Source organism: Anoplopoma fimbria, chromosome 11 (genome assembly GCF_027596085.1).
Source record: "Anoplopoma fimbria isolate UVic2021 breed Golden Eagle Sablefish chromosome 11, Afim_UVic_2022, whole genome shotgun sequence".
Classification (NCBI taxonomy): domain Eukaryota; kingdom Metazoa; phylum Chordata; class Actinopteri; order Perciformes; family Anoplopomatidae; genus Anoplopoma; species Anoplopoma fimbria.
In genome coordinates, this window is record NC_072459.1 from 16,643,762 (window position 1) to 16,669,855 (window position 26,094).

At 39.8% G+C, this 26,094-nt stretch overlaps 2 protein-coding genes across 5 annotated transcripts in view; one reads left to right on the forward strand and one right to left on the reverse strand.

Annotated features, from left to right (window-relative positions):
* card11 (caspase recruitment domain family, member 11) lies at positions 1-23,897 on the reverse strand. 3 transcript variants are annotated; one of them, XM_054607787.1, is made up of 25 exons: positions 23,804-23,897; positions 14,890-15,089; positions 14,546-14,683; positions 12,297-12,473; positions 10,998-11,146; positions 10,669-10,848; positions 9,800-9,946; positions 9,128-9,253; positions 8,838-9,032; positions 8,526-8,681; positions 7,890-7,953; positions 7,595-7,791; positions 7,273-7,379; positions 7,060-7,100; positions 6,815-6,938; positions 6,522-6,723; positions 5,788-5,914; positions 5,457-5,700; positions 4,855-4,936; positions 4,478-4,573; positions 4,179-4,296; positions 3,298-3,480; positions 2,523-2,644; positions 1,550-1,665; positions 1-420 (listed from the first exon to the last, which is right to left on the reverse strand). In XM_054607787.1, the coding sequence occupies exons 2-25, from the start codon at positions 15,077-15,079 to the stop codon at positions 216-218; spliced, it is 3,486 nt and encodes a 1,161-aa protein (XP_054463762.1). In that variant the 5' UTR covers positions 15,080-15,089; positions 23,804-23,897; the 3' UTR covers positions 1-215. The 3 variants fall into 3 exon arrangements, with proteins under 3 accessions (XP_054463762.1, XP_054463763.1, XP_054463761.1); XM_054607788.1 differs by lacking the exon at positions 23,804-23,897 and adding an exon at positions 23,768-23,786; XM_054607786.1 differs by lacking the exon at positions 23,804-23,897 and adding an exon at positions 21,221-21,647.
* The window catches only part of ap5z1 (adaptor related protein complex 5 subunit zeta 1), a 7,554-nt gene continuing 4,308 nt past the window's right edge, over positions 22,849-26,094 (forward strand). The window contains exons 1-7 of one of the 2 annotated variants that reach the window (XM_054607789.1): positions 22,849-22,958; positions 23,459-23,596; positions 23,942-24,122; positions 24,467-24,617; positions 24,744-24,856; positions 25,003-25,177; positions 25,335-25,388. In XM_054607789.1, the coding sequence (XP_054463764.1) occupies positions 22,918-22,958; positions 23,459-23,596; positions 23,942-24,122; positions 24,467-24,617; positions 24,744-24,856; positions 25,003-25,177; positions 25,335-25,388 (853 nt within the window). In that variant the 5' untranslated portion in view covers positions 22,849-22,917. The remainder of the gene's footprint in view (positions 22,959-23,458; positions 23,597-23,941; positions 24,123-24,466; positions 24,618-24,743; positions 24,857-25,002; positions 25,178-25,334; positions 25,389-26,094) is intronic. The other variant, XM_054607790.1, reaches the window with a different exon arrangement.

The window sequence follows — 26,094 nt, forward strand, 5'->3', positions numbered from 1 at the left end:
TGTTTTCCATCTGTTTATTTATCTAAATCAAAGTAAACACACTAATTTACAAAATATATAATGCATTTATTTTAAGTCTTTAGCAGGGTGAGTGTCCACAAGTGCAATTTTGAGTCTTAGCATAAATATGCATAAGAGCATTACGTTCAAGAGCGTTTTATGTTGCTCAGCTACACATGTCTGTCAGACCGTTGTGTGTTTCAGTGTTCGTGTGTCTACAGGAGGTCCTGCTCCACCCAGATCGTCTTCTTCTGCTCCTCTAGTATTCGCTCTTTGATGACCCTGAGGAGGTCGTCCGTCCCTGCCCAGGCCTCGGGCTCCACGCTGGCATAGAGGCAAGGAATTCCCTCCAGCTCCTTTAATTTTGCCCGACACAACTTCACGAACTCCTCCTCCGACTCCACGCGCAGAGGCAGCTTCCTGCGTGAACAGGAAACAGGAAGGAAGCAGCGCTGCGGTGGTGAGTGTGGTTATGTCTGGAAGCCGTTATCCGTGATGAAATCCTGTAGACACTTTGCAAACAGTGGTTTGCGTACTTTGTTGTAATTCTCACAAAGGCAGATGAAAATGGGTTCTTCTTTTTACCATTTTTAACTCAGCATGTTGCTGAAATGCTGACTCATACTTTTATCACTACCCGCTTAGATTATTGATACTCTCTTTTTTCTATTGGTCTCCCTAATAAGTCTTAAATTACAGTTCATTTGGAGCTCTGCAGCCAGGATTTTGACCAATTACAACAAAAGAGATCACATTAGCCCTCTGCTCGCATCACTAAACTGGCTACCTGTATCAGTGACTGCCTTTCATTTTATTTCCCAACAGGAACACTCCAATCTTTTTAAATGCCTTTCTTCTATAAGTTTCTGAAGTGAGGCTGCTTTCTATCTTTATGCCCCCTACCTTTGGATCCTTGAACAGCCTTTGAGATTTCGCAAATAAATTAAAGACCTATCATTTTTATTTCAAATTTAATTCTGGTTCAGTTAAATAGTATTGTTTTTAATGTTTTGTTGTATTGAAATCAAATGGTGGTGTTGTTGTTTTGTGGTTTTGTTTAGCACTTTGGGCTCCATCATTTCATGAAATATGCTATACAAATAAAGTTATTTTTATTATTTGACTATTTCCATCTATTTCCGCAATCTACCAGAATAAATGTCAGGCGTCTGATTTTGTTTCCACTCACTCATGTTTCTCCACTCACATTATTATCAACTCACCAGACTGAAAGGCCACACGACATATTGTATTTTGAGTATTGTGTCCACTTCTCACCTTTGTGGACAGGAACAAGCTCTTGTTCCGCTATTCCTATCACTGTTTGAAGTTCACAGCTATTGTTTGCAGGCTGCTGAATTTCCTTATGCAGTAAACAGAGTTTAAGAGAGTCAAAATGCAGACTTTTCTTTAGGCAGGTTCAATCTCACCTCCTGCTTGGCGCCAAAATGCCATGCAAGGATTGACGTATTGGCGTTTGGAAATAAGGGGTTGTGGTTGGCAGCTGTGGGTAAATTGTGAAAGTGAGTGATGTTTTTTTCAGGCCTACCGTAACTTCTTGACATTCTTCTCACAGATCTTGACGTAGATGATGATCGGGTAAATCTCTCGCCGCAAAAGGTCTTTAACGCAGCTCAGCTCGGCCTCAAGCAGGCAGTGTTTTCCCTGGTGACGAATGGAAAGAATGGGCTTTACAGATAAGCACAGGTCTATACTGTGTAATGCGGACATGTGCGTCCAAGATTTAATGCAAAGTTAAGCACACAACACCTCTCATGACATTATGAAACATCTTTTTCAGAAGGCATTCTGACTGATTGAAGAAATGTATGTTGTGGTATTTTACAGTTCATACGAATGGAAAAAATTAAATATAATCATCACAACTTTTTTTCTCCAATGATGACCAAAGATGGACAATTATTGAATTAATGTATGAATCTATGAATTTAATAACAACAAACATAAAATAGGCATAGGGTGACATACAAAAACGTCAAAAGGGAATAGTTTAAAAATTTGGGAAAAAGGTTAATCAGCTTTCCAACAGACATTTACATTAATAGATTGTTACCACTCTTACATCGGCAAAGTGAAAATGAAACAAAAGCCAGCAGTCGGTTAGCTTGGCTTAGCACAAATACTGGGGTAACTGGGGGAAGTCTGGCTCTGCCCAGCGGTAACAAAATCGACCAACACCTCTAGAGCTCACAAATTAAAACTAAAAAATATTTGGACCTAACCAGACCAGCTGTTTGCCCCTGGTTCCAATCTTTATGCTAAGCTAACCGGCTGCAGGCTACAGCTACATATGTACCGTACAGATATAAGAGTCGTATTCTGTTAAGAACAAACATATTGGCAGATAAAAGCAGGTGCCATACACACATACACACACACACACACACACACACACACACACACACACACACACACACACACACACACACACACACACACACACACACACACACACACACACACACACACACACACACACACACTAGTCATTAATAGCCTACCTTAGAAGCAACAGCCTCTATGTTTTCTCGGGTGATGCATTCAAATGTGGTGTGTTTCTCTTTGTAGTGAATAAATGGCTCCACATTCTGCTTCAGATGAAACTCTTCCTTGTTGAGGGTGTCTAAACAATGGAATAGATTATAGTCAAATACAACAGTATAGAAAGAAAGTAAATAATACATTTGACTAAGAAAATGTTCAGAGTTCAGTTTCATTTGTAAATGATCATTAACATTTAATAACGAAGGAACAGAAACTTTGGGGTTTTATTCTCCCTGGGGAATCTTCACTTAACCAAGACTTCACACAGTCTCTCGGCTTGCCAGATGTGCAGCTCTGTGTCCGACCCCACTGTCCTGGGATCAGTTAGTTTGTCATGAGGCGGAAGTGTTAAATCTGTATCCTTAAATGGAGATTTAAACTCCTCCATGCCATTGTCATCGTCACCACCATCATCATGCATCATCATCCTTCCATCATTAATCATCCTATTTATCAACTAGGCCATCTTCCGTCCTGCCCCCTCCACCTCTCTGGTTACTCTCCTTAAAATGTACACCACAGTGCAACACAATAGCTGATCTGAATCCCAAGAGGAGCTTCCTTCTCTGTACTTCTCCTCTCTTAAGTAATTGTTATCCATTATCTCCTCCATCTTTGATTCACAAAAGGCGAACACATTGAGAATATGCCAACGAGATGGAAATATTCCTTGTGAACACATTAACACAACATGTTCTATAGCGAGCTTGCTTATTCCCCTCAAACACTGACCTGGTTTGCAGATATCAAAGTCCATGGATCCCCCCATGTTGAGTATTTTCTGGATAATGGTTTTGGCTAGAGCAGTGGGAGTGAATAGGACCGGTCTTCTCCTCTGAGTTCGCTGGAGGGTGACGAGACTGTAAGGAATCAGGTTCAAACTCCTGCTCAGCTCGTTGTCTGGGTCAGCAGCGTCTGTTTACAGCCAAGACAGCACACACACACGAAAAAGAGCTTTACATAATGATACACCCGTCGGCAGAAAGACAAGCTAGGCTAAAGGTCCACAAAGTAATGTTATATTCATATATTTCAACAGTGCACATACTTCAACGCCTCCACTTCAATTGAAGTTTCAAAATGTTTTACCACTTGTACATCATTGACAATTCAACCTCTTTCACCACTCACACTTCGACTGACATTTTAAGTTCTTTCATCTCACTCTTCTACTGACATTTCAACTTTCAATGCTCAAAATTCAACTGACCCTTCAAATTCTTTTAGCTGTCAGGTTTTGAACAACAAAAACAAACAAAACTTCCACTTTACAAATTTATTTCTTTCAATTTGCACACGACTGACATCGTTGTTTGGTTTATACAAGACTTTTATTTCAATTAACACTTTCTGCTTTATTTATCATCTACCATTTGATTGTAACTTCATCTCCTTTCAGTGCTTCTATTTCAACTACCTCCAGTATTTGTATTTCGGTTGCCACTTTACATAAAACATTTCAGCATTTCACTATTTCAAATGTTACAAATGTAAATTTTCAGCAATGAGCCTGCATATATTTCTTTTGTTTTCAGAAAATGTTGCCGTTTTCCAGATGTTTCTTCCTGTTGCTCATGGTGAGTTTTGTTCCTCCTGCAACACTTTGTACTCACCTTCTGGTCTGAGCGCTTCAAAACCTTGTCTGGGTAGTGTTGAGCTGCCTGAATTGATGATCCTAACACGCTCATTGCTGTTCATTCGCTTGTACTTGATATCCACCCTGCTGACGAACTACAAATCAAAACAGACAGCGAAAAGTATAAATGGAGGCAATACTGAGCCAATTATTTGCTCAGTAATGTTGCACAGTCAACAAGTTTGTGATAATACTTTCATGTTAACAGTTATTCCAGTTGGAGGTGAACCATAAAGTCTTGTTCTACAACAGGATGTTTACTTTACACTCCATTACCTGTAGTATCTGGGTGAGGAAGATGCTGGCTCTAGACATGCGTGGGCTGGCTTTAGGCTCAGGTGACGAGCTGGCTTCTTCTGGTTGTAAATGGTTCTACACAGGCATGTACACATGTTATTAGATCAATGCACAATCCTGACATAAGCAGAGAAAGAAAACATTCTAAGTAAGATATGAGAAAAGGGGATTATGACAAGTAGACTAAGAGCAACAAGCGACTGTGAACAATGGGCCTCAAGATGTCGCAGAGGAGCTGCTTAAGCAATTTAGCTTTAGTCAACTTTGAATGTTTTAGTGCCATATTTAAAAATATATGTGTATGATTTTTTAAACTTTGCAAAAAAAGGGTAGAAAAAGTCCAGGAAGTTTCTTACCTTATTGCGGTTGATCTCATTCTCTTCTTTCCCCCCACGAGATACTAACTTCTGAATCTTTACCAGGAGCAGCTGCTGGGCTCTAAATTCACACACATTTAAACACATTTACACACACATAATCAAATAAACCCCATCTCAAATAATCCCCATCTCAAGTTTTTGACACAATTCAAAAAGTAAAAACGACATGCATTATTATTTTAACAGTCCGTCCTCCATCAAGCTGCTTCCTGTGCTTCTTGGTGACCACAGAAGGTTGTGGAACTCAAGTGTGAAAATGAAAGGCTTGCGTTTGTGTGTGTGAAGCCGGGTATTGCTGCTGTGTTGGGGAGATCAGTGAAACTTTACATTCTGAAAGCAGATGTAGACACCTAAAGAGCCCCTGCAAAACTTTGCATGGTTGCTCAACTGTTACTGCACTTTTATATCATGCTCAGGAACAGAGGCATGACACTCAGTTACTTCCAGCATTTAAATTGCCTTTAGCACCACAATGTTTTGTGCTTTAAATGTGCAGGCTTCATATACGAGAAAAAGTTTTCATCCAACCCTCAGTCTTAATGTCAGAAAGTGTTTTAGTTTTAACAACTTCTCTATACCGTGAGTTGCTGGGTATGGTGCCACGCTCGGCCAGGTCAAGGCCGTTGTAGGGGTCAACACGAGCGCACAGCCACTCACTGCAGCCCTGGTGCCTGGTGTCCAGCACGTGCACCACCTCATCGCAGTGCACACTCAGAGAGCAGCAGTCTGATTGGCCGGAGATGTTGAGGTTGACCCGTATGTAGAAGGAGTCGCCAGAAACCAGTGGGCCTTCCGCCAGGTCCCTCTGAAGGCGACGGTAAGCTAGAGCGCACACACGCACACATTTTTATTTACACACATAGTATATGTGACCTACACAAACACATGTTTACAAAGCCCAACACTTACAGTCAAAGTTGGCTCGATAGTGCAGCTTGACTGGCCCGGAGCAGTGCTGCAGCGTCCAATAGGCTTCTTCCTGAGTGCTGGTATCCAATGAAATGCTTTGGGTCTCCTCACGTATGCATCCCTCAAGCTGGTCAGCCAATTGCAACATAAGACAAATGAATGACAAATTAAAGCATTCACATTTTTGGTGTTTTATATTAATTTTGGCACTTTAGCAAATTAGTCCCTCAATTATAGATAATGGTCATAAGATAAATGATCTCGAAAAACAAGCAGGCATCTGAAAATATTGAAAATAAAGCGCTGTTACAAAAAAAAAAAATATATATATATATATACAGTACCAGTCAAAAGTTTGAACACACCTTCTCATTCAACTACTTTGAAGAATCTAAAATATAAAACATATTCTGGTTTGTTGAGCATTTGTTTGTTTACCACATGATTCCATATGTGTTCCTTCATAGTTTGAATGTCTTCAATATTAATCTACAATGTAGAAAAAAAAAGAAAGAAAAACCATTGAATGAGAAGGTGTGTCCAAACTTTTGACTGGTACTATATATATTTTTTTTCTCAGAGTTTTAATCTCTTTACACCTTCTTATGGAAATGTGCATGCACGTTTGTCAGATGTCTAGGTTCTTGCTGGTTCTTTTCCATTTCTGCAGCCAGTATATTTACATTTTCATCTTACAGCCCTGGCTAACCTGGACCAGCGAGTAAACTACATACCAATAGGAGGTGGTGGCCCTCTCGAAGCCCCGCCTTCTCAGCGATGGAACCCGACTGGACAGCTGAGATGAAAATCCCGCTCTCGTTGCCACCAACGAAAGAGATGTCCTTCAACAGGTTGTCGCCTAGCAAAGACAGCTCCTGCACCGGCTTCAGGGTAGTGCTGATCCTGGAGAAGGAGGACAGAGAAGGGCGGAACGGTCTGCACACAGAAGAAGAAGAAAAGTGTTTATAAGTGAGCTTGACTTGCAATAATTATTGTTTATGTGAGTGCATGGTTATCTGTACTGTACCGCTCCAGTGAGAGTTTCCTGAAGATATTGTTGACCTGCTCCAAGTCGTAAGAGTCCATCCCTTCTGATTGATGGGACGAGGAAGATGAGTGGACAGAAGGTGGACCACGCTGTACTTCGTCCTCTAAGGATGGGACGGGCAAACAGAAGAAATAATATTTAAAAAACGGTAGACAGAACATTAACACGGTCATTCAGTTCAGAAACATATCTGTGATGTGTAACATTAAAAAAGCACACTTTACCAAACTCCATTTCCATGTTGTCACTATCAAAGTCCGAGAGGCTGAAAGAAACCAAGCATCAGACAATTTTGAAGCTATTCATACCAGGAAATTAAATACAAACCAGCCCAGATTAATAAAAATGGATGAAACTAGTATTGCACACAACAATCTACAATTATTAAGTAGAATAGATGAACTGCCACGTATAATCTGGTTTGGGGTTGTGACTACCTGCGAGGGTGGAAGTCATGTTCCTTCTCCCTCTCTCTGCGGTAAAGTGATGCTTTCTCTGGTGGCTCAGGCAGTGTGGACAGGATGCTGTCGTTACGGTAACGCAGCTGGAGATTTTTATAAAGTGAACAAAGCAGAAGTTACAAAAACAGACTTGTAAACTCAACTATGTCCACTCATGTAACAATGTATTAGGATTTGAGAACGTTCTATTGAATCTATTTGGCTTCTAGGGAGAAAATCTATCATATTTCTATTTTTATCTAACACAATACTGCATCATTTCTTTGCAGTACTCGGAACCAAAGTTTTAAAACCTCACCATATTTGGCCTGTTGGACCCGTCCCCCATATTTAAGGGGATTTGGTAGGGGGTAGGGGGGGAGGAGAGTGAGGTGACTGAGAAGGGGGGATATATGGGGGACATCGGGATGCTGGGGGAGGGAGGGAGGGAGCTGCTTTTGGCGTGCGAGTTCCGCATCTGGATTTCCAGGAAATCTCCCCCGTTGACACACAGAGCTGAGAGTTGGAGACAAATGTGGATAAACTTGCACAAAAGAAAAGTCAGTGTCATGGTGGAATATAACGTATGAATGAACTTTATGATCGTGCGTTACCAGCAGATTGAGAGGACTCTAAGTTGACTTCTCTGGGTAAACAGACTGGAGACTTTACTCTGATCTAAAATACAAAAAGGGAAAGTTACTGTTAAAAAGATCTCACTTAAAGCTTTTTAGAATATTTTATCTGTATACCAGCAGCAGAAAGTCCTTCCTGCTCCAGTGAAGTTTTCTTTTTAATACATTTAATTTGTATTTCCTGTCATTTCATTTCCATGTATATACAATATAATATAATGTTGTTCATTTTACATGGTAATTTCTACTGAAGATATTAAAGATTTCACACAAATTAAATGAACTTCTGAAGAAAAACATCACTTGGTTAAATGTAATGATTATTCAAAAGACTTAACAATATGGGAGATGTTGGGTAAATCTATGATTAATTGGCTGTTCCTGCCCATAGATGTGATCAATCATATGATCTGTTACTCTTTAACTTTGTAAGAGTGAGAAACTTAGAGAGTAAGTTGCTAACTGTGTGCTTTGGTGGTAAGTAAGACCTTTTTTACTCCTTAGTTGGTTCTTAAGTTAAATTCTCACAAGTTTGCTCAATACCGGCCGAGGTCTTTGCCATAATGTCTAATAAGTAAGTAAGTATGTAGGTGTGAGTATGGGACAGTAGCTGACCCCTGCTTTGAGGTTGGGTCTGCGTTTGAGACGTGGCTCCTCAGATAAGAACTTCTCCCCTGGCGACTCATCGCTGGACCATTCTGATTGGTCCTGGACGGGTTTATAGTCCCCCGCTTGAGAGATGATGGTCGGAGGCAGGTCCCTTGGCAGACTCTGCAAAAACAGAGAGAATAACGATTGGAAAATGTCACTAATATGTTGGCAAATTTTTTGAATTAGACATTGGAAATACTGTAAGTTCCAGAAATGCCATGGGAGCATTTATCATGCATGTTAACTGTGTACACTCATTTCTCTACTGTGTCTAACCTGGTCCAAATTAATGTCCTTGGACAGCCGCCGCAGTCGAGACTCCAAAGTGACCAGCTTCGCTTCTTTGCGCACAATCTCGATATGGAGTTCATCACTTCTCTCCTCCAGCTCTCTGATCTGCTTGCGATATTTGTCTTTGTCAATGAGACTCTGGGAGAATTGATGCTGGGCCTCGTCTCTGGCACGAAAAGCCTGCAGCAGTAGGGAAGAGGAAATAAGCAACATGATAACAACAACAACAACAACAACTAAACAATCACACTCAATCTGTGTCTGTGTGTTTTCACCTGGTCCCTCTCCTTCTCCACCTCATCCAGCTGTACTGTGATGGTGTCCATGCGGTTGCGATACATCTCACAGTCCTTCTGCAGCGTGGAGGACTTCAGCTCCAGATCCTCCTTCTCCTCAAGGTACTACACACACAAACACACACATACATACACACACACAGACACAAGTTAATTATATTTAGACAAAGGCAGATACAGGAAGAGAAACATAGAGGGAGAGAGAAGAAAGAGCAGATTACGTAGAGAGAGAGGCCTGAGATGGGGTTTTTTTCACAGGGTGTGTTTCACAGATGGTCTCATGGGCATTAGGTTCTCTGGTCATGGGTTAATGTTTTTAGGGTGCATTTTTTTTCTAACTTTTGTTTTCGCCCAGCTCCCAACTCTGCCTCTCATTTACACATTTGGAAACATTATACAGTCGAACAAGGATTCAACCAAGCAACAAACATCACTTCCACGTACCTTATCTCTGATGGTTAGCAAGTAAAAGTACTTGTTCTGCAGTGAAATGTCCCCTGTGACTAATAAATTATATTATTAATACTGATCAACAATGCAACAGAATTCTGCTGTTGTAACTGGTCGCAGTTACAATAATTTCAACAACTGTATTTTTAGTTAGGCAGTGTAGTCTACAGGTTCCCAAATGTTTTCTCGTCTGTTTTTTACCTTATCTCGTAGCTCCTCCGCCTGTCGGACTTCTTCATGGAGGTTGTAGAGGCGGTTGACCAGATCCTGTCTGTCTTCTAGTGCTTCCTGTCTGTCATGTTCCAAAATGTCAAGGATGGCCTTGTCTGATGCAGGCAGTGGACCAGGCTGTGTATTGAGAAACACACATTGTTGGGTCTGAACTGTCTATAACTGGCTGCTAGATAATATGAATATGAATCATAGTTGGTTATTTAGCAGCTAAAGAGACATATATTTTTCATGTGAGATGGTGGAGACCCAAAAACATAGTTAAAAGGAGACTTAATCCTTTGCTGGCCAGAAACACTTCCCCAAATGAATGCTAATATTGCTGAACGTGTAAATAGCCAATTTTTAGCTTACAAGTTATCAACATGTGTACAGTTTGTTGCAGTGCCCCTAAGTGGCCCAAAATAATTATGTATGCAGGTTTAAGTTGTGAGAGGACTGCTATGTAGTTCCAAGTAGGTACGTGCTGTATGTTATTATGCAAGAATTCTTTGCACAATGTAATCTGCCAGTCTTGTTCCTGCAAATATTCATAAAATAAAGGCTGAATCATCAGAGGTGCTCTTGTACCAGATCTACCATTTGTGGAACATGGCACTGAGATCTCAGTGTCTGAAACAGGAAAGTGGTTGACCTGCAGTGTTCATGCATTGTTCTGTAGGATGGCTTGTTACTCGCCCACTGGACAACTTCTTCTATTGCTTTTCAATATAGTGTGTGTGTGTGTGTGTGTGTGTGTGTGTGTGTGTGTGTGTGTGTGTGTGTGTGTGTGTGTGTGTGTGTGTGTGTGTGTGTGTGTGTGTGTGTGTGTGTGTGTGTGTGTGCATGACAGGCCATACCTGTATGATGGACTGTAGGTCCTGTAGTTTGATCTTGAGCATCTCATTCTCTCTTTCCAGCTCGAAGATCTGCTCTCTCTTTGGCCGGTTCTCGATGTCGTTCTTCAGCTTGAGACTCTGCCTCCTCTCCATCTTACACTCTTCCTCCAACTTGTTCAGCCTATGTTTCAGCTGATCAACCTATACAGCACATACAGTGAGGATGCTGAATGAATAGTGAGATACAGATACATGCATGGAGCAAAAGTTTAAGCATTAATTGTTATTATTATTATGTTTGCAAATACATAATGTAATGACAATGTTTTCATGCCGGTGTCCATCAGTACCTCTAGCTGCAGGTCTCGGCTCCTCATCACAGCCATGTTCTTCTCCTCACTCAGCGTGGCGTACCTCATGGCCAGTTTGTAGTTTTCATCCTTCACTCTCAGCAGCTCGTCGCTGTAGGTGTTCCGTTCTTCTTTCAACTTGTTGTACCCTGAAGAACCAAACATAATACTCATCAATACATGAATGTGCTGTCCAGGAATATTAGGTGGTAACAATGCTGTCAGTTTTAGCAATCATTGCAAAATGTACAGTACCAGTCAAAAGTTTGGACACACCTTCTCCTTCAACTACTTTGAAGAATCTAAAATATAAAACATATTCTGGTTTGTTGAGCATTTGTTTGTTTACCACATAATTCCATATGTCCAAACTTCATAGTTTGGATGTCTTCAATATTAATCTACAATGTAGAAAAAATAAATAAATAAAAACCATTGAATGAGAAGGTGTGTCCAAACTTTTGACTGGTACTGTATACAAATGATATGCTGAGTGAATATAGATATCGCAAAAAGAGTTCAATTTTAAATAAATTCATAAATAATCATATGAATAAGCAAGCTTAACAACTGCTACCCAATTTAGCCAGCTAGCTTCTGTTAACACAGGAAACTGACCTTTTTTTTAGCTTTAAAGCCTAAGCTTGACACAGCTCCTCATTGCTAAGCAGTGTTAGCAGGGTTAGCTAGCTCCTGCTGACAAATAAAAATACACTTTCTGTCCTTTTGATCTTTATTTCAAGCCTTCAGTAGTTTAATAAATGGCTGCACATCAGCTATTTATGGTGATTATCCTGATATATAGAACAAGTAGTTCATGATGAATTGTTGAGTTAAACAAATACAGACATTTAGAAAAAGGAAGGCCACAACATAAGTTTCAGGAGGGAGGGATGTGTTTTTGGGGGTTTTTTGACAGGAGATTTGCAATAAAGATGCCATGCAGACTTCATCTTTGTCATTAAAGGCTGTTGGAAACACATGTTGACCCAGCCTGAATTATTTTTAGCATTTGTCTAAACCTGTTGTTCCAGTTGCAGGTTTCAACTACACAGGACTTGGTAACACATACGATTAGTGTCCTAGTTTCATGAATAGACTTTGCGAGACAATGTGATCTTAGCCTTAATAAAACCCAACTGTCGTGCACCAGGGAAGGTAAACCAATAATCTGTGGTGGGGTAGCAGTTTCAGTTAAATAGTGGTAGTTTTGGGTTTGGATTTAATGCTCACCATTGAAGACATTAAGACATGCATGACATGATTGAAACATATCTAAAATATAACGTGTATTTTTACTCTGTTGGAAGGCCTGAAGCTCCTGATTGGCCAACCGTAGCTTTTTCTGCTCGTCCTCCAGGGTGCAGTTCTTCCTGCTCAGCTCGACCTGCTGCAGGGTCTTGACTTTGGACTGCTGCTGCAGCTTCATCACTTCGTTCATCAGGAACTGGGTCAGACCCTCGTGACCCTCTTCCACTGCAGTGAGGAAATAGATGGCAGGTCGAGAGGAGAAGAGGAGAAAAAAAAGACACATCACAGAGTATAATATATCTAATACATACAAATGTCACAGGACTATACAGCACTATGAAGTGATTTGGATAAATGTCAAATTCTACTCTAAACCAGCAGAACAAGATATATTAACAATGTAATTTATATGTCTGTTCCTTCCTGAACAGAGCTACAAAACCAGCTCTGCATCAGGCAGGTAAATCTGGCAGTTAAACTGCTACTTTTATTTAAATTTTTAAATTTTAAATTTTAAATTTTTTTCATTCAACCTTTATTTATACGCCAGAGTCAATTACAAAAACAAACACAAAACAGCAACAAGGAGATATACTAACAGAGAAGATTGATACACTTATTCAAGTACTGTAGTTCTGAAAGGTACTTTACATGAGTTTCTTCCATTTCTTTTTTTTTTTAAAACTGTGTACAACATAAAACAAAACAACTGGGAGGAATGGTCATATCCGAATGATACAAATATACAGTATCTCATATAAAGTCCTGTCTCAGGGGCCTGATGAATTTGAGCTACCTTGACCATGTACTGTGGAATATGTCTTGGCGTAGTCTGAGAATGTATGTCAGTTTCTCCATCGTGTATATTTGATGGACAATGTCTATCCAGTCCTCAATCGAGGGAGCCTGGGGCTTCAGCCACTTGCGGGTTATCGCTTTTTTACCTGCAGCCAACAGACTAACCATAAGTGATCTATCCAGGGAGCAGAGCTTTTGTGGGATATTCCCTAGATATAGAACATCAAATCTATAAGGGATATCAGTTCTGAATAACTCCTCTAAAGTCTGGTGGATATTCTTCCAAAAGGTGGAGAGTATAGAGCAGGACCAAAATATATGAAAGTGGTCAGCATTGTTGACCTGACATTGTCTCCAACATTCTGAGTTACTCATCCTGTGCGGCTTTTGCAGAGGAGTAATGAAGAATCGAACCAAATTCTTCCAACTGAATTCTCTCCAAATAAGAGAACTTGTAGTTTTCCACTGTACTTTGCAAATTGTATGCCACTCCTCCCTAGAAGAGCTCCGCCACTTTCCATATCCCATTTTTCCTTAATATATAATGCCTCTCCTGATTTTCTATTTAAGAAACAATTGTATATCCTTGAAATAATTTTAGTACTGGAGTCAGATTTGTATGCAGATATAAAGATTTTCATTAATCCATCCTCTAAATTTGTCAAGTCAATGTCCTTCATGATTGTTCTAAAATAATGCCGCATTTGGAGGAATCTGTAGAAATCTTGTTGGTCAAGTTGGTATTTTTCTCTCATAGACTGAAAACTCCTTAGAGCCCCCTTGTCTATCAGAGTACAGAAAGCAGTCACTCCTTTTCTTGCCCATGTACCAAATCTCTTATAACTCACATTGGGGGGAAAGTCACTATCAAAAGCACACCATCTTAATAATTTTGATATTTTCTGTATATTGCACAGTTTCTGAGTTTCCTTCCAAATCTTTAGAGACAAATTAATAAAGGGATTTGTTCTATCCAATAGTTGTCTGATTAGTGTTTGGTTAGAGATAATTGATTGAAGTGGGATCTTGTCTGCCATTGCTAACTCTAACTCCTTCCACCTAGCCAGGTAGCTCGGATTGCACCAGCACACAAGGTGTCTCAGCTGGGCTGCATAATAATACTCTAACAAGCATGGATGCCCCATTCCCCCGTGTTCTTTCTTGAGTTGTAAGGTTTTATATTTAATCCTTGGCTTTCTGCCGTTCCATATATATCTGGATATGAGTTTGTCCCATTCCACAAATTGCTGGGTCGTAAACTGCTACTTTTCATTTTAAAAAAGCAATTTAAGGTTTCATATAATAATCAAATCTTTTAAAAACTTTTACGCACTTAGTTTGAGGCAAATAGCTTTACAGTATACAAGTTGCTTCAGTTCAGAAGTATATTGATCCTTATAGCCCATTACAATCAAACGGTAATGAGGTGTGTGTGCGGTATGTAAAAGCTGTGTGTCATTGCACACGTGAGTGTGCCTGCACCCGAAGGTGTGCCTCACCTACGATGGTGGAGAAGCGTCGTGTTGGATCTTTCCCTGTGACCAGCTTGTACAGCTCAGGGTAGTAAAACTCCAGACTTTCCAAAAATGCCACGTACCCCCGCTCTCCTTTAGTGTGGAGGATGTCAAGTAGACGGCCTGAGAGTTGGATTGACATACTTTAAGTTAAACACACATTAACACAAAAGTATCTAGATTCATTGCACACAGGTTAAGAGGATGAAAAAACTATTGGATGAAGGACAACACGACTAATACATGAGAAAAAAATACAAGATACAATCATAGAAACACTAGGATGAAGACAAAAGTACACAAACATGCACCCACATCCCTCTACCTACTTGTACGGTTCGCTTTGGAGACCAGCAGCATGGAGTTGAGGATCTCGTCCTCATCCTGCTCATCCAGGACTTTGCACTGCCGGAGGTAGGGGGTGAGCTTGGACGGAGAGATGGCGCGACACAGTTCGTAACGTTTGCACTCCACTTTCTCCCACAGCGCCTCCACATCATCACATGCCCCATTTTCCATCTCTTACACCCTGAAAAGTGGTACAAACTTTCTTTTGTCATTTTATTAATATTTATTCGTATTCATATGAACTGTTGGTGGAGAGTTGCCGCCTGTGGTTGTTATCTGACTGGTTTCTCCTGTATTATATTCAAATGTTGGCATAAAATGGTGAATGAAAAGAAAACAGGAACAAATAAGTGATTTATTTTGGGTTCTGAGGAAAAAGAAGCTGACATGAGTTCTTAGTTTACTTGTAGTTAGTTCTCCGAAAGACTTAGGGAGATAAACCAAATCAGAAAATGGGCCCTGATGCACGATTTTTCCTCTTCCTGCTTCAAGGGAAAACAGGCTCAGGTTATCAGTCACCGAATAAAGTCAATGGGTTAAAACACGCTGTTGAAGTTTTAATTTGTGCAACAGTGAATATTTATAATAATGGTTATGAATTTGATGTAGATCATCTTACGCATAGAGCTTTATTTTAAGCTATGCTAGGGTTATAGGTGAAGCGTCTCAGCAACTGTTGAATGAAGTGTCATTAAGTTTGATACACACATTGACAGTCAGTCTCCCTCAGGATGAAGTGTAAGTGTTAAGTGACTTAAAATCTAGAGTTTGAGTGACATAAGCACCGTAGGGACGAGGGGACAAAGTGAACATCTTGCATTACAGTCTACATGTCATTGGCAGGGATATGTAGTAAGTAGCATTGAAAAGAGAGAGGAGGAGACCATAGACTGTAACTAAGAAGTGGATGTAGTCAGTCTGAATTCACCCATTGTTCTGTGGACTGCTGTTTTTGGCCGGCGCCAATTTGGTTTTTGGCTATCGCCGGTTTTTGGCTATCGCCGTCATGGCTTTTTGCAAGCAGAAGTGACACCAGTGGGTGGAGCTAAGTACAACACTGAATATTTAGGTATCTAAAAAATGCAACATTTTAACTTTCATGAACCAAAAACACACTGTGAAGGGTTAAAGTCTTAAGACGAAATCACAGCCACTCCCAGACCGGACAATGCCGTGGGAGCAACCTGTCAATCATAAGGTAGCCACGACCTAAAGCATACTCTGCATTATGGTCTATTCTAATCTAAATAGGAACATAATTTACTAAAAGAAGATCATGCTTAATTGAAGAAGACTTGAAACTAGCGATTGAGACCATAAACTAGAGTAGACCAGTGGTTCTCAACCTTTTTTCAGTGATGTACCCCCTGTGAAATATTTTTTCAGCCAAGTACCCCCTAACCAGCGCAAAGCATTTTAGGTTGAAAAAAAGATGTAATACACAGCGCTCTGCCATCAGTGTCTGACTTATTAAACACTGAAGATTGCATTGTTGCATTGAATTCAGTTGATAAACTTACACTTATATTTTATTGAATATTTATTAAATAACTATTTCTAAAGGATTTTTGAAAGGATGCTAATTTTAAATATATTTTTTAAAAATCTCACGTACCCCCTGGAGTGCCTTCACGTACCCCCAAGGGTACACGTACCCCCATTTGAGAACCACTGGAGTAGAGTCATTTTCAAAAAGACTTCTATACAATCAAACTTCCCTTTGCAACCAGAGGAGTCGCCCCCTGATGCTTTTTATAAAGAATGCAAGTTTAAGGCACTTATGCATTGGCACATGGCGTTCATGGCTGCCTCCACACTTTCATCTGTCCAATAAAAGACAAAAAAAATGCCTTTAAAAAAAATTGTGTTGCATTTCTGTACTATAATATCGGTCATAGACACAGGTAAGGATATATCTGCAACAAGCTAACATCGACAAGCATTAGCATTATTTATAAGTGACATGCTCCTTGTAATATGATCACTGATAATTATCTGCAAAAGAAGCATGTAAGAGGCTTTGCTTATTCAAGCCCACACATCCTCCACTTCATCCGTTTCCTCTGTAAACAACATCAACTTTAATCAACCGACGTCTTTCCATTTATCTCTCCTTTTTTTTTTTCCAGAGACGCATTTTGAATCTTTTTACCTTCCTCTCACTCCCACTTTACTTCCTCTCTCTTATCATTTCACAAACAAACACACAAACCCTGTCCATGCATCTCTGGGATTTGCATGCTGTTTGACCTCGTGGGTGTTACCCAACAATCCTGCTTTGTGACTTGCGTGACAGTTAGGCAAAATCAATGCTATCTGATGCCATTACTCATATAAACACACATACTCACACATACGTTTGCATACAGCTGTCATCTGAACCCTGCATGTGAAAGTGAGTGCTTGTGCCTTCATGCTGCAGACCAATACACATGCAGACACATGCTGGTTATATAGCATGGAAATAATGAATCAGCAACGTCAGCTTCACAAGTTTCAACATAACTGATTTTCAGTCAGATGCAGCTCATTTCAGGGACTTTCTCTATATTGTTCTTACAAATTTTCAAATATTTAGACCCTCAGATTGTCAATGAACAACATTAATGATAAGCTGCTTTTTAAATGCAGTCTGAGGCAGACAGAAATATCTCACCCTCTCAACACTTGAAGCTATTATTTCTCTCTACAGTGTGTATACTGCCACAGTCACGGTATACGGTGAAACCACAAGCGCTCACACCAACACACACCCATGCACTCATGCAGAAGTACGCAGTGCATGTGCAGACACACGTTGAACACACACACACACACACTGACTCGCTCAGTAACCACATACATGTTTCCTCTTCTCTCTTCTCTTATTTTGGAGATCATTACCGAGAAAGCTCATCCTTGCTTCCTCCTTTTCAGACCAGATGTGGGTAGTAGCTCTCTTGCTCTATGCTGTTTTAGTCCTCTCAGTCCAACACTTTTCTTCATAGTATTGTGGTCAGAGGAGTTGAATGGCTTTTTAGAGCAGTGTATGTGCACAGTGCGTGTGTATGTGTGTGTGTGTGTGTCTGTGTCCTTGCGCTAAACCTTGCATTTTCCCTTTTTTTTTCAGCAACTGCAGACTTAAAAGAGGCAGACACACAAACATAACTGTCATGCATCAGAGAGCAGCGTGGTTGTTTCCATACTTTCCTAACACTCTGCTAAGTATTTGAACTGTTTACCACCTCGCCTTGCTCTGCATTTATGTCTCTTATACATCACAATAAACCAGGATACGACTAATAACATTAGCACTCTGAATATCAGCTACCCTGCTAGGAAAATGGGAAATCATACTCAATGTAAAATACTCTTTGTTGTAGACCACCATTTTGTCAATAAAGGACGTACAGATAGCCTACCAAGATTATTCAAACAAACTAAACTTTAATTTCATATATCATGTGAGCACATAATGCACAGTATGATGACATTTAAGTTAGACTGATCTGGTGTTTGAAAATGAATCATTATTGCTAAAATGAAACTGAGACAGTTTGTACTCTATCAGGGCCATTTAAGATGAAACTGAAGGTCAAATATTTTTGCCTTCATCATACAGTAAGCAGATATATAAAAAACTGGAAAGTAAATTTGATCCAACGATCTAGTAATTTCTTGATTTTTGCAGCACAATGTCTAAATGTATATATTTTTACGGTCAATTCAATGTTCTTTCATGTAATCTGAATATATCTAACTCCAGATTGTCACCAATCTTCTATAAAATGATTGACAAAATCTGCTCTGGAAAGCAGTGAAGTAAGCTGAAAATAGAGACTAACTAACTTGTAGCAAACAGTTTTGAAAATATAATGAAACACATAGAAGTGCTCCTTTTAGTGCAAATCAGTTTGTTGGCACCACACTATTGAAAAAAGGTTTTAATCTGTGCATTTACAAAAATCCAAATCCAATCTGTGCATTTTAACATTAAAGAAATGAGAATCAATGATGGCTGAGATTTCCCCTTTAAAGATGGAGCCAAAAAGAAGAAGAAAGATGCACAAACAAGCCAAAAATAGGGCCACTGTTTTTTTAGAGCTCTAGAGATTATGACATGTGTGGATGCAGGTCCTAGCTAACTCTATTAAAAGTGTTTATTATAAAGGGTACAAATAAAATGTTTTTTTTAATGCCTGTTGTTTTTATATCTTCTTTCCGGACGTTTTCACGATTGAGAAGCATAACTTATTTACGTTAATACCTACATTTATTTCTAAAAAGACATCATGCAGGTTTCTTGGATCCTAACAGCATCTGCATCCAATAACTAACATCAAAGTGTTTGTATAATCAATTCTCTTCTACAATGTATCATTATCATGCACCACAGTCACTGCATGTGATTATTTATATTCATATTTGATTATTTAATTGCTTTTAATTTCTTATGATATATTATAATTGTCTGTCATGCTTTTGCTGCTAAAATAACTAAGCATCCTTAAAACAAGTAAATCATTTTGTATTGTTGGTTCAGTGTTTTTAGAAGAGGCGTTAAAGTAGGTTTAAAGGTTTGCTACTTTCTGTTATTGATGGAGCAGCAGCGATTTTGCTAATGGTTTAGTGGAAATGCAAAACAATTTTCTGTTATGCTGATTTCATTTTCTGTAGATAATCTAAATGTCTTATTACACCTGTGGACACATTTTCACTTTAACTAAGATTGAGAAGTCCAAATGATTTCTGAGGAGTCACTATGACACATAAATCATTCATTTCCACTTTGTTTTCATCAAAGTGCCAAACCTGCATGGACTTGAGTACACTCTCTGCCAACCACAGGTATTTTCTGCACCAACACACACACACACACACACACACACACACACACACACACACACACACACACACACACACACACACACACACACACACACACACACACACACACACACACACACACACACACAGAGGGAAGTAAATGTCCCACTGACCCATAGGTAAGTTATAAGATTATAGTGCAAATCAATCCAACAACATATAATGTGTACCAAATTCACTGAAAATGGAGAATGTTTTTCTTTCCCCTGTTGATAATGTTTCTAATATCTGCAGCACATACATGACCATGTTCTTCAGGGTGGAAACTGGTGGTTTGAGCTCTCTTAAGTCCATGTGAGTGAAACATGGTTCAGTGATCCTATAGAGGCTGTGTTGCATGGTTTACTGTTGGTGCACTAGACGGGGATTGGCTGGCCAGCTAGCTGATAGGCAGATATGATTGGTTCAGGTGTACACACCATAATAAAGGCTCCATTGTTTGGCAAAATAGCTGGCACTTATTAGAATTTGATATGTGAGCTCGGTCCATGCGGAGAGGAAGAGAGATAGAGATCCAGCTCTTCTAAAGGCACACATATGCAGTGGTATTTATTCTTTTGAAAACGGACAGTCAGCTTACTTTAATATAGATATTTAGAAGTTGCATTGATATCCAAGAGTAACTGAATTCTATCTTCCTATGGAGAGTTTTCTGCTTAATAATATTACGTTTGACAGGTTAATACACATTGGTTACAAGGTGGAATGGAAATAATTGGGGTTTTTTGTGCATTATTCGAAAAGGGAGGAGATCTTTCTATTGCGTAAAACGTATTCTGAAACATTCATAATAAAACATATTGCAGCAAAAAGTTGAGATCAATGCAAACTTATGAATAAGCAGAACGCAGTCACGTCAGTGTGAATGCACTGCACATAACCTTCGTGTCCCTCTGCATCTCCCTCATTCTCCCTGCCATTGGAATCCCAAATATTTTGATGATGGAAGACAAGGGCCCGATGATGACAGAACTGAAGCTATTGTGTTACTAAAATAATAAATGCCTTAATTTACAAGCCAAGAAGATGCCAGTGAAAGCTTTAATTAACTATGGGCCAATAAAGATAAACAGAGGTGCAAAACTGGATTTCAGAATGGGTGTCACAGTTTGCATCTGAGTATAATTAAGTTATTTGGGCATCTGTTAAGGGACAAACTTGGAGTTATTAAAGTTCTCCTGAAAGTCAAAGTGACTTGTGTTTGGACAGATGTGTGTTTGCCTGTGGATGACACATACTGTGACAAGCTGTCACCGCTGCGGTGATACGGGATGTAACTAATATCACTTCTCAGCTTCTCGGTTTTCTTTCCATTCATACCAGCGCACGTTTACACACCTGTTCGGACACTTTTCTAATATATTTCCTTATTTCTGAACTGATCAACACGTCACTTACATGTGTCACAAAGAGTTATATTATTTATATTAGAGGTATTTTGCCTACCTGAGATGCGGCGGAGAGTTGTCCAAAAAGAGCTGAAGTGTAGTCAAACTTGGCCCGAGGTGTGGTAGCCTGTTTGTTTGTTTGTTTGTTTATTTGTTTGTTTTAAAGCGGTTGGTTAACCATGAATCCCAGCTGCTCAGGTTGTCTCCATTTATTCACAAGAAAGGTGACTTTTAAAGTAAGTGAGGAGCGCATGGGAACTGTGGCACCGACGCACTGAGTGGCATAAAGATAGACACAGAGAAACTGAGACAGAGAGAGAGAGATAGACAGAGAGAGAGAGAGAGAGAGAGAGAGAGAGAGAGAGAGAGAGAGAGAGAGAGAGAGAGCGGAGGCGGGTGGTGTGAGCTCGGATGGAAATAACAAGTTTACTGCAGAGAGGTGAGGAAGAGCGCACCCGCAGCTTTTGTGACCTGTCTCACTTTGTGCTCTGCGTCCGTCATCAGGTACGGTGGCCGTATGGACGTATATTCATTTTTAAGTGTCAAGTGTATAATTGTTCAGAAATCAGTTTCATCTAACATCATTGTTTACTCCTTCAGCTGCATGAAATCAACGTCAGCTTCTTGCAACGTGGAAATAGTACTATTAATACTAAAGTTACCTGCATTTATACTTCTCTTCAGTATTTCCAGTCTATGAAGTTATATATGCAGATTTTTACTCCATCGGACATCTGTAGTGACTTTACAGTTTCACACAGCCTACAAAACATGATGATCTTATAAAATATGTTGCACTTAGAGATAATTATAGAAGAACAGTAAGATGCTGCTTACGTTAATGCATATGTGATGATAATAATCCAATAATTGTATATAACCTATAATAGTAGGCTATGAAAATCACAGGGGCCATTTTTCTGAAGAATGAGTACTTTTGATTTCATCTAGTACATTTATTAATGGGTTATTTAATATTTTAATATTACTTAGTAGGAAAATGACATTGCTATTCAGTAATTAAAAAGTCTAAGTAAATATCTGATTATTTTAAGTGGTGGATAGAAATCCTTTAATTGTTTTACTTACAAAGTACTGTGATTAGACAATTGGAAAATAGTGGGTAATTTGTACCATATTCTATTTGAAATTTAGGATTATATGGCAAAGGGAAATTGTAAAGTGCAACTACCTCAAAAAATGCATGTAGGTATAATTTGCATAATTTCTGTAGCGTTTTGATGACCTTTGGAAAATCGAGTGCAGAACACCAGTACAGTACAGGTGTTATTCCTCCGGTATCCGTGAGGGTAGACATATTAATGACACCTGCTGAATAATACAGCTTTTTGTTTCTGTTTGGTCCTCATAAGATGAAAAAATGGTTCTTATGGGATCATTTGTATAAAAGTAAAATGCACGTGATATCATTTTTAGACAATTAAACAGTTGAAGAAAAAGTAAGAATGTGAAACAGAAATTTAAAGTAACCAACTAATACTTAATTTAAGTGAAAAAAAACAGGCTGTTAGCCAAAAAACATCATTGACTGGAGATTATGGTTTTACATGCATCATTGTTTATGGTGTATTATATTAAGCATGAGTGAGTTAGCAGTAGGACGGAGCTTCCCTAAAGTGAAGGCGGAACTAAAGTGACGGTCATGTGATTCCAGTCAGGACATGATTAGCGACCGCACTGTTTACCTTTCGCTGCACACAGAAATAGCAGAGGAATGCCCGAGTTTCACCCATAATGTACTCTCACGGCTCGGAGAGTTTAATTAAACAGGCAAGGTAGGAACAAAATAAATTAAAAAAAACTTGTTTCGCCACCTTCAGTTTCTCTCTTCAACTGGTCGTGTCAGCATTTCCTCTAATAAGCTAACGATGCTAAAGCTAGGTAGCCTGTCAAAACCCCACTACGCTTTGTCATATTACTTACAATTGTCATGTGTCATTTAGCGTGACTTTAATAGCTGTTTATCACCAGTAGGGCGGCTTAATTATTTACCTGATGTTTTTCTTAGTAATTTAACGTAATTTTCTGTAAATTGTCAAATAAATGTGTTTGTTGTTTTAAAACTGTTGCTTTCGTGTCACTGTAAAAGGCTGCAATATTGTGTATTTATGTAACTTTCTACAACTAAACGAACTAACAGTAAAGGGTTGATTAATAGTCAAATATGGAGTCAATTAATATTGTGTCAATAATTGGGTTGTAACATATTTAAGCGATATGTCTCGAAGGACTTTTACAGAGACAAAACCAGGTGCTCTGTGTGTCTCATTTCTAGAGCGATTCAGGAGCCTGAGCTGCAGAAGTTTCACAGCAGATTAGTCAAGCTGCTCCAGGGGAAGGAGCTCGGTCATGAGGCTGTCGACTCCCTGCAGAGGCTGCACCTCATTCTCTCTGCTACCAAGTACACCAGGACGTAAGAGCACCCACTGAAACCCACCAGACACCATGCACGAGCCCTCTGTCCAGTCCCCTTCCTGTCCTCATTCCTTTTCAATCTGCTCCATCATACTCCAGCTCCTTCCTTCTCCCATCTCTCTCTCATCCTCCCTCTCTGAACACCCATTACTGTCAGTGGTGATCTCACCTGCCCTCTCAGTCAGCTAGCTCAAACACAAATTACCACAATGTTGAGCTTCAACCTCCCAAGTCATCAATCTTCTTCTTCTTCTTCTTCTTCTTCTTCTTCTTCTTCTTCTTCTGTTTTGGCGCTTTGAGTCACACATCTGCTACATTTCTCCTCTGTTGTCATCGGTCAAAGGTTGCCCCCAGAGCTTCAGAGGAGACTTCAATCCCTCCTCTCCTCACCTGCGGAGCAGTTTCAGGTGCTGAGCTCAGTTGTGCTCAGAGAGACGCTGCCCCTCTCTGGTCAGGAAGTGAACTACAACCAGGAGAACTTCAGTCAACTCAACAGTCATGCTGCTGCCCTGCTGCTCTCACAGGTGTGAAGTAATGCTGGTGTTTTTCCATCCATATTTATTTTTAGAAATATATGAGATTATAAGAGGCTGTTTGTTGTCTAATCAGACAATATGGTGTTGATTTTGTCAAAATCCTTTTGCAACAAAATATTTCTTTGAGTAACAAGAGTAAAACTTACCATAGGTTGTTTTGGTGTGTATTTAGGTAAATCATTTTAGAATGAGATTGTTTGAAGACAGTGACAATACATAAAGACACAAACACAATTCATGGATTCAGGACACAGTGACACATCAATATATAAAGGAGTTTGTTTAGTTTTCTGATGACCTAAACACTGTCCTGCAAACTTAAACCCCAACAGGTTGGATCCATGGCTGATCTGTCATCACTCTGCGCTCAGCTGCTCCGCAGTCTGGAAAGCCGACAATCAGAGGGGTCGGCCAACTCGCTCACACACACCCTGCCGATCCTCAACACCATTCTCACACACAGCCCAGAGTGCCTCACTGAAGGTAACAGACAGAGAGTAGGGCAAAGTTTACAGCAAAATTAAGCAAAGTTGAAATTGAAAGTTAAAAGACATCCTATCAGTGCACGTAAATCAGCATCCTTTGTCCTTTCCTCCACCCGACTTACAGATCACGTGACCCTCCTGAGTAAAAAGCTTGTCGATTGGTTGCGTTATGCTAGCATCACTCAGGGAGGCAATGCTTCCTCAGGAGGGTTCTTCACAGGGCCCAGGTCACGTCAGGTAAGCAATCCACTTTCACATTCGGTCTATGCTTTCAACTCTTTCACTCATGTAAAAAGTGGAGAATATATAGACATTACCTTCTGCTTTTTTTTGTCAAGCTTCACTTCTTTGTTGTTTATATTTGTATCTGTGTTGTCTATCAGCCGGTACCTACAGCAGAGCTGGATGGGACGGTGTCGGGGGATTTCTTCACTGTGCTGTGTGTGGGCCAGGGCTTCACTGAGGACCAGTGGATGAACGTCTACTCCTTTTCCATGCTTCGCCATTGGCTCCTCACCTACCACTCTGTTTCCAACAGCAACAACACATCTGACACTGGTATGACCTTCCCAACGAATAAAAACCACAACCATTTGCCTCCCCATGTTAGAAAGGCTCACTGCCTCATGTCATAGCCACAGAGAACATACAAGGAACATCAGTCATTCATATCATTCGTCTCAGATGACCTGCTCTGTGTTTTCATCATCTCCAGCAAACAGGCTGCAGCTCAGCCTCTCGCTCTCCCACTCCCACTCCTTTTCTAATGGTAAGACCAGCGAGTTTCATGGACGTTCCCTGCATGCGCGTGCTTCTAAGAAGCTGCACATAAACTAAACTCTTTTAACCTCGGGGCGGCACAGGTCAACTCACAACAGTTGACATGATCATGACTCACACTTGATCTAACTAACCGTCCTGATCTGTGACTTCTTTACTACTCTTTCACCGGTGGGTGCACCTTTTACTCTTCCTTTAACCTCCTGGTGAGTTTGTTATCGTGGATGAATCACGGTGATGAATGACTAATAAACTGCTCTGACAGTGGCCACATTCAGATTCTCATTCATGTTACTATACTTAACATACATCTGCTGTAGAGCTACAGTACATGTTGCTTGTTGTAAAGTGTTTATTATGAGGAATAAGTCAGATGCTGCCTTTTTAAAAGTTTGATTGTTTACTCTCGACACTTCTGTGAGTGGATGTTCCAGGTCTTCAATCTTCATTTAATTCAATCAAAGTACAGTGTATCCATATAGATATATAATTTATATTAATTCTGGTTGATTTGGGGCTTTTTAAATGCTGTGTTATATTTCCAACTGTTACTTTCTCTTCTTTCTAAAGGTATGCGTCAATGATTAACCTAACTGTTTTTAAACCTTTCTGATTATCTCTGATCAACAGCAAGTTTAATCTTAAAGGTTTAAGTTTAACTGCCTGGTGGAGTTTTTTTTGTACAACTAACAAAG

What these genes read in the sequence shown, in the direction of transcription:
- card11 (XM_054607787.1), bottom strand. Translation starts at nt 15,079, where the DNA reads ATGGAAAATGGGGCATGTGATGATGTGGAGGCGCTGTGGGAGAAAGTG. An exon ending in GCTTCAGGCCTTCCAACAGA is followed by an intron (nt 11,147 to 12,296) that starts GTAAAAATACAC and finishes TTGGTTCTTCAG; the next exon opens with GGTACAACAAGTTGAAAGAA. An exon ending in ACCATACCCAGCAACTCACG is followed by an intron (nt 4,937 to 5,456) that starts GTATAGAGAAGT and finishes GTGTGAATTTAG; the next exon opens with AGCCCAGCAGCTGCTCCTGG.